Below are 8849 nucleotides of genomic sequence, written 5' to 3'. Positions count from 1 at the left end.
CATTGCCAGAAGTCTCTGTAGATTTTATTTGAGGATGGTAAATTGACTGGGTTGGCTTTTAAACAAAACCCAGTGCTGCCCTTCAGGCCACTAAGCTCTCTAGCAGTTGACCACACCATTAAATACTTGATGTAATTATAATTTCATCTATCAGAAATAGGCTTTAGCTTTGTAAATATGGAGCTGGTTTAGTACCAACCTATACAAGTATCTGCAGAAATTAACACCAAGAGTTTTGTTTCTAAATAGGCACCTCTACCTCAGGCCCAAGTCTGACCTTGTAAACTGGTAGAAAACTCAACACCCAGCCTCTGGAAATTCTCAGTCAGCAAAAGCTGCCTAAATGCAATTTGAATGTTTTGCATGAAACTGCAACTGTTTCTTTTCTAAAGTCAGTTCTGTGTTTTTGGAATATAACATTTCAAGCCTTTTTCAGTGTTCAAAGGACAACTGGCAGGAGTCAGGAATAAATCAAATGTGAGGGTGAGAGATGAGGGGGCTGTAAAAATTGTGTGGGGAGAGGCCCAGGTTTGTTTTCTTTTTCTTGCTGGTGACTTCCCTCCAGCCCTGCTCCTGACTGTCCCTGGGCCAGGGTGCTCTCTTCCTCTACCACTTACGTAATTAAAACAATGACTCAGCTAGAAGTGAAAGTTTTATTTAATAAATATAATTTTCATAAACCATTTTCAAAACAACTACTGACCAAGCTGTACAAGGAGCAAGCACACGGCCTCGCTGTCAGAGGAGCAAAAATAACATGAGGCAGCCACAGTGTCAAAGGTCCAAAATTCTTTGTATTATTGCTCATTTCCAGTGGGCAGCGCCCCTAATCTGCCTAAAATTAAGAATCAACATCTTTTAAAAGGTACTTCTTGCAGAGATGAGACCATTCCAGTTTTTTTTCCTTCAAAGAAGCAAGCTCAATCCCACTTCAGTGAAAAAACAGGAGTCTAGATGATGATTTCTTATTTTTGTATGCATAAAACCTGAAATCTGTCACGGGAACTGCAACTAGGAACTGTAAAAATATATTCTTTGAGATACAAATAAGATGCTCCTGCAGCAAGGTGCGCCTCATTTTTAACCGCGTGCTCCACAGATCATCTTTTATCCTGTTGTCAAAATGTAAAAAGGGTGAGAACCTGCTGCTGTTTGAAGTAATTCCGTTGAAAGCTGCTGAGGAGAGATGAACAAACCCCCAGGCCACGGAGGTGCCCGTCGGGGTCTCTTCCAGCCGAGCCTCCTCTGCGCCTCCCAGAGCAGCGGGTCCCGCAGAGCTCTTCACCCCTCCGCGGTGACAACAACGTCCCCTGAGGAGCACCAGGGCAGCACACACGGCTCTGAGCGAGTCCTGAGGCCTTTGGAGCAGCACTGAGCTGAAGGGAGAGAGAAATCCACAGAGAGCAGAAGCCTGGCACATCTGGCAAACCCGGCTGCAAATGCGCGACAAGAGGGGACAGAGCCACGAGCATCCCCAGCACCCCGGCCCCGCTCCTGCTGCAAACACAGACATTCCCAGAGCAGAGACCAAACAACACAAGCAAGGAACGTGCCAAACAGCCAACAGTAAAAACATCTGCAGAAAAAAATCCCAGCCCAGAGGTGCAAAGGAGAGTCTGGCTGGGAAATAATTTAGGAACAGGATAAAGGCTGAAATGAGTCCCTGGTGGAAGGTTTGCCCAGCTCCAGGATTGGCTCCTTTAAGCAGTGACATCTGTGTAATAATCTGTGTAAAACAGCAGTGCTGAGGGCAGTGACAACACTGAGTTATTGGGGATTCTACACACAAAAAAAAGAGAACCTCGAAATAAGTGGTTCAAAAGCACATTTTGCTTGAGCACTTTGGAAAACTGAATTTCACCAAAATCACAAATATTTAGAAAGTACAGCAGTAGCAGATAGAACTATGAAAAATAATTTAGGCTGCAGATTTGGGACTTCTAGCACTAGAAAATGGTATTTTATTCCAATACAGGAGTTATACTGTCATAAAAAACACATTTGAAAGTATTACCAAATATTTTCAGTAAGAAATTATAGGTGCGCAATATGCATTCTAAGTTGCATAAGCTTCTCTCAAATCATTCTGAAAATGAAAAACCAAAGTTTTCGGCCTTCTTTCCTTTGAAGCTTCTGTTCCCCCTTCCCTGCTGTAATCTTAAAAAATACAGAGTATTTTTAAGCAGAGTATTTTCATTTTAATTTTTGAAGCAATTCAGAACATCTCAGTTTTTTTTCCACTGCATTCTCTGAAAAGCATGAATTTGGCAACTAAAATTGTCTTCCTAAGTAACAAAACCAAACCCTGTTTTTCCCAGAGGCAGAACTGACCTGCAGAGAACATGATCCCATTTGGGAGTGGCTGTGGAGAAGCTGCTTCCTCAGGGGCACTGCATAGTAAAGTGAGTGTACACCACTCTTGCTTTGAACTACAAACAGCTACTACAGGCTTTTATGGGTTTCAAGGCTAAAAGGTAGTAATAGAACATCTCCTCCCCATAGCAAAACCTCCCCTAGACGTTCACCATCACACTGGGAGGTGAATGCCAGCATTACACTGAATTAACTGGATTTTTCAGTTTCCCTCATGAAGGACTGCACCGTGCCCAGGGCACAGTGAACTGGCTCCTACACTTGATCTATCAAAGAAATACACAAAGTCTTTCTTCCTTGAATGGGAGCATTTTTAAAACACTTGTGACATCAACACAAAACCCCAGTGACTTCCACACAAAGTATTTGTCACAGCAAAAAACCTGCCCTTAAGCAAACCACATCTATGCTCTTACTCAATGAGACATTACTGACTTAGACGTACTGCAAATAGAAAAATATACCTTGGCCGAGGGATGGGTTCTTAAGTCCTTCCTGAATTGTTTAAATGCAAGTTTCTTCGGTAACCTTACAAACACTGGGAAAAGGGGAAGCAAGGGGAAAGGGAGGAGAGGAGATGGAAGGTTTTAAAGAAACACATAATGAGCGCAAATTATTCTTCAAATACACGACTGTGCTGCTTTTGTGCAAATCTACTCAAACACACTGGTGTGGTAAAAGCCAAAATACATCACCTACAGAGCTGGGCCAGTGGAAATGCTTGGAGTGGGGTTTTCTGGCCAAGCCTCTGCTCCCCCTCACACAATGAGCCCGTCTGGGTGTCAGGGCAGGACACACAAACCACACGGATGGATGAGGGCACACAGTCACACACACACTGACAGGACAAGGCTGTGCCTGACACAGAAACAAGCACTGCTGACAAGTGAAACACTGTGGCTGAGGTGTAAAATACAGCTAAACAGCAGATATCTGATTAGAGTAGTAAAATAATTCTGGATTTCCTAGGTATCCATGGCAGCGTGAAGACTCCTAGAAGGAGAAACTACTAGGAAGAAAATTACTATTTTAAACCCAGGTTTAATATAGATATGAAACATAAAGGAATTTATAGGAGTTAAAAGTGTGTTTTGCTACTATGGAGGGATCTGGATGGATGACAATCAGGTTATTGCCTCTCCAGCTGGATCCAGGTTTCAAGCCCTATGCAGTGGGATTAGTCACAAGTTCATACCTGCTGCATGAGAAGACAAGGCTCAATTTTAGTGTTTCTTCATCCCCTGGGCACTTGCTGGGGGAATCTAGAGCACACTGACTTTTTCAACCTCAAGCTTTGCTGCACTCAGGCATCTGAAGACATGATACAGAAATGTGCTATGAATGCTGAATTAAACATTTTGTTTCTTCTTCTTGTCTCATAATTTATTTTAGAAGCTTCTTCATTCCTGAACTGATCTTCAAGTAAAACAGTGGGAAAAATCCCTTGTGTGCTGCAGGTTCAAGTCAAACAGAGTTGCAATGACTTCTTTCCTACACAGATGTTGCCTTGAGCACTGAGATCTTGAAAACTCCACAGTATCTGCAGCATTCAGGTCTGAGTGCAGCTGCCAGGCACTAACAAAGCTCCAAGAGGAGAGCTGAAATAATCCCAGTTAAAGCCACTGGTAGGAAAAGGAACAGCAGAGCTGCTTATAGGTAAGGAACATCTGAAGGATCTGATCCCAGGAAAGTGGGACATGTTCTTTGCTCATTGAACTTGGGAGAATTTGAGATGTCAAGAGGGTTACACTCCCCTGGCAGCAGCCCAGTTACAGTCAGCCAGGTTTGCAGCAGCACAGATTTACAGGTTTTACCCAGAGTTAATTTCAAGATGGATCTTTACACTTCTAACTGTCCGACAGGATGAGTATTGCAGTTTTTGGTGGGATGTCACTGTCAGAGGTGACAAAAGGGGTGTCCCAGAGCAGCAGCACTTTTCCCAGTCCCCAGCTATGAACAGCACTGCTCTAAGGCACCGCTGCAGCACCTCCATCTCCCACACTCCAGGACAAGCAGTGGGTTCAGCCACCCTGGCTGAGGGAACAGTGAAATGGTGCTGCTCCCCAGCCCCCAGACACGTCTGTGCTGGGACAGGGAGGCAGCTGCAGGATGCACCACCCGGAGCTCCAACTGTGCAATTTGTTTTTATTGGCATACTCAGGTATCAAAACATTGCCATCGAGGTCTCGGATCCTTCCGATAGACAAAGATAATTAAGCATTAATTATATCTTCAAAGTACAACATGACCTAATATAAATACATGAAAAAGAACAAAAACATGCAAAAATTCCCCAACTTTAAAAGGATTAATTAATTCAAAAAATTTATGCTAGTGAGACTTCTGCTCAATCCATCAATTCTTAACAAATTTTTCCATGTTGGGATCCAGAACTGTTAACAAAAGACACAGGACATGTTAAAAGATGACTGGTTTCTGAATTGTACTTTAGGACAACAATGAACTGTTATATCCCTTATTATTCCAAATTACTGATTTGTCACAGTTGAGTGTTTTTCAAAGCAATGGCTAATATATTGCCATTCATACACCAGCATAAATATTTGAATTGCATTTAACTCTCAAAAATTACTAAACTGATTGCTTATAGAATACAGTAACTGTCCACAGAAGTAACAAAATTGATTTGCAAACTGCTAAGTCAGCATCTCCAAGACAGCTCAAAATGAATGTGTGTTTAAAGGGAAGGGTCATCATGAAAAACACAACTTTTAGATGTTTCATTGTGGAGATTCAAATTGATTCAAATTGGATCACTCAAAATTTGGGAGGAGAAAGATTTCTGTCATTGCCCTACAGGGACTTCTCAAGTATTAAATGTAGGATTCCAATCTGCTCATACAGCAACAAAAAGGATCAAATGGTCAGAGGTAAAAGCATTCCTTAAAAAAACCCCGAGTTATTTAGCAATTTGTAGATATAATTTAAAAAATCCTGGAAGTGACTGCTGTGCAGATTGTGCCAGGCCAGACAAGCCCTGCCTGGACTGAGGAGTCCTCGGGGCTTTCCTGGGGCAGCGCCGCACACTGAGCTCCCCTCAGCACCTGCTACAGGTGTGTGAGCACCACAGGGCTTCCACAAGGCATTCAAAAATGTCCCTGTCAGCAAGTGGTTGAGTCCATTGTGGAGAGAGTCAAGATGCTCCTGTCGTTGGCATAGAAGGGATCCGATGAACTCCATGATCTAAAGTAACAATAAAAGAAAAGTTTGGCTGACTGGGAACTTGTACTCTAAGAGGTGAGGAGAAAGTCTATGAGAGCAAAAGGTAAAAGTGTTACAAGAGCAGGCAAATTACCTCTTTAAAGGACTAATTTGCTAATTTCGTGTAGGTACCTGCAGTTCATTCAGATCTTTGGAAACAGAGGCCAATTCATGCCTGCTGTGTAATTAGCACACAGCTCCAGCTATTTCCATCCCTATGAATTAAGCAGAGGTTTTTATGCCTATTTTGCAGCTGAAGTTTTAGTGCTGTGGCTGGGGAGGCTGTGAGTGCTGCCTATGTACAGAGGCACCACGAGGCCGTTCCAGCAGAGTCCTGTGGAGGACACAGCCAAGCCTGGAAACCTGCACAGCTGTGTCCCAGCAGGAAAACTTGGGGGAGGCAAAACTTATCTCCAGCCAGGGACTTGTTTCATCCCTTCTGTTACACTTCAAAACATGAGGGAACCACTCTAGAGGCCACAGCTGCTGACTCAGAGGGGTCTCCCAATGTCCTTCACTTGACGACAAATTCCAGCCTGGGAAGGAATACTGTTCTTGGCCGGACAGCATTATACGACTCTATGGGAAAAGCTGAAGGAGTTTGGAAGGCAGGAAATCAAAACACAACGAGCTTATCCTCCAACTTAGGCTCTGTCAGAAATCTGCTGTTTCTTTAGAACTGTTCCATGCAGTGCCTTGACACAAGAACCACTAATGACAGACTCAACAATTCAGTAATGATTTCTACTGTACAAGTAATGTATGTGATCCAGCATTCTTAATATTTTAGTGACTGACAAATTGACAGACAATTTAATGGAACAGACAGACAAAAATGCATTTTAACATACCACACCACACATTTTATATTCTAACTGGTGAATGAAGCTATAGAAAATACTTCTCAAATACATTTTACAAGCAGTAAATTAAGCACAAGAGACTATATTCCTGTGGCCCACTACTCCAAGCATTTGTAAGAGTTTGATTCATCAAAGTTTTTATCAAAATTTGATACAATATTTGATTTCATGTTATCATATTTGACAGGATATCATATTTGACAGAATATCAGGAGCAGAGAATACAACACAAGCTGGCAACAGCAACATTATTTAAAATAGTGCTCTTCATTCTATAGCACTTGCACAAACAACATATTCGTCAGCATCACTTCAATCAACAAAAACAGTTTGCAGCTACCTCCTGGTTGAATACTTAGCTGTTTTACAGCGTACAAGTACTCAAAAGACCATTTTGTTGGACTGTACAATCTTCTGGAGATTCAAATAAAAAACAAAGCAGCTCAAGCTTATGAACAAAGCCTAAACAATTTTAAAATCACCCAACAGTTTTCTTGATTGTACCTTCAGCATTTCACAACTTGTAACTGCTTCATGTGATTTAAACAATTAGTAATTTAAAAAATGAATAAAGACTCTCTCATATTGGCAAAAAAGTATAAGGGAAAAAATGGTCCCTTGACTTTTAGACCAGATTTTAAGTGTCAATACTGAGTGGAAGGAGCCAAAATCATTGGAGAAAATAAATATGACTGACTTAAAAAAAAATCTCTTTTCTATTTGTACTGTACATAAATTTAAGTGAAACTAGAAGATTGTTCAGAGCAATTTCAACCAGAGGCAGAAGCAAAACCCACAGCCCTTAGTGTAGCACCAAGATAGTTTTGCATATTCATTGAACTTAATCCTAATGTCTGTGTTCTAAGAACTCTAAAATTATTTGGCTAGATGGAACTACATGAGGTAAGCAGAAAAGAAACCTGAGAAAAAGCAGTCTTGAAAAAGGTGTTTAATATTCTGTCAAATATGAGTTAGCTTCAGTATTTTTAAGTTCTTAAGGAAAGAAAATTTGAGTGGAACAAAGAGAAAATTGTAAAACTGCAAATCCATTGCAGAAAACAAAACACAGAATACCTACCTTATAAGACTACAGGTTACTAAGGCAATTGTTAACTAACAATCTGCCCTAATTAGATAACTATAAGTGAAAAGAAGTAGCATGAGAAATTCCTCATTTGGAAAGCACAGTTTTACAGAGAAGTGAAAAAGAAAAACCCCAGAAAAGTTAGAGCAACTGCTACCAAAATATTGATTTTTAGACCAATTAAATGCTCACCTTGTAGATTAAAAATTCTATTAAACTGTTTATTTTACACATCATGCCCGCTTTCTACACAGCAAGTTTGAATTAAAAATTTACTTAATTGTAACAGTTCATTTTTCATATGGAATGAAAATTCTTGCATACTCATACCCTAGATTTGTAGAAACATTGAGTAAATTTCATAAGCAAGCCAGAAGAGAGAGACTGACTGAAAGCACAGACACCGTGTTCAACACAAGAGTTCCAACAGAGATGAGCTACAGACCAGGCAATACCTAAAGGCAGAATCAGAGCTGACAAAGCTGTCAGGGAAAATTACCCACACGAGATTTGATACTCAATGAATGATATCACAACCTTTAACTGAAAGAGACAAAGTTCTTCAAATACAAAATGAGTTTCCTTGAAAATGTGCAAAGTTCAGTGTTTTCAGGTTTGCCTTTTGACCAATGAAGGACCATGATATCATTCAGGGACAGAGATTACGATGTACAAAAGACTATTTTTATTTCTACCCCCAAATATTTCCATATTTGTTTGCTATCCCTCTGTGTTTGGAAATGGGAGATGGCACATGAGAGGATTCAGTGAGAGCTCCTCTCCCAGTTGGGCTGACTGCAAGAGCAGTGTTGCTGCTCAGACAATTATTCAATTACTCAACGTGCTTTTACGGCACTGACGTTTGTTTCACATGTGGTTTGTGAAGGAAAGATTTATTTAGCACATACTTTGGAATGGCACACATGATTTTGACAATATACCTTCTGGAACCCAAAAAACATTGAAAATTCTTAGAACCTGAAGACTCTGTTCTGTCAATCACTCATTTTAGAAATAGATTATAAAAGTTATACTACAAAAATATTTCATCTTCATATCAATCAATGGCTGAAAGATTTAAAGGCTCTCCTCCTAACAATGAAGTTAGATTTAAGGGGGGGAATGTGAGCCTTTTGTATACCTTCAGGAGTAATGCAAGCTCCAAGGTAAATATTTGGAGGTTGTACATCAAGAACCAAAGGGAAAAGTCTTTCGACTTTACAAACAACTCCTGATTCATGAAGGCAAAAAAAGTAATCATAAAAAGGAGAACAAAAACAGCAGCAAGGCTTGATTTTCTAAAGAGA

General features: G+C 40.6%; 1 protein-coding gene across 1 annotated transcript in view; it reads right to left on the bottom strand.

Moving 5' to 3' along the window:
* Nucleotides 1–4501: 4501 nt before the first annotated feature.
* ATP11B (ATPase phospholipid transporting 11B (putative)) overlaps nucleotides 4502–8849 on the bottom strand; it is a 61944-nt gene continuing 57596 nt past the window's right edge. The window contains exon 30 of the mRNA XM_083868371.1: nucleotides 4502–5577. Within this exon, the coding sequence (XP_083724497.1) occupies nucleotides 5496–5577 (82 nt within the window). The 3' untranslated portion in view covers nucleotides 4502–5495. The remainder of the gene's footprint in view (nucleotides 5578–8849) is intronic.

This window comes from Zosterops lateralis, assembly GCF_965231275.1.
Source record: "Zosterops lateralis genome assembly, chromosome: 10".
Lineage (NCBI taxonomy): Eukaryota > Metazoa > Chordata > Aves > Passeriformes > Zosteropidae > Zosterops > Zosterops lateralis.
This window is presented reverse-complemented; position numbering and strand designations above follow the sequence as displayed.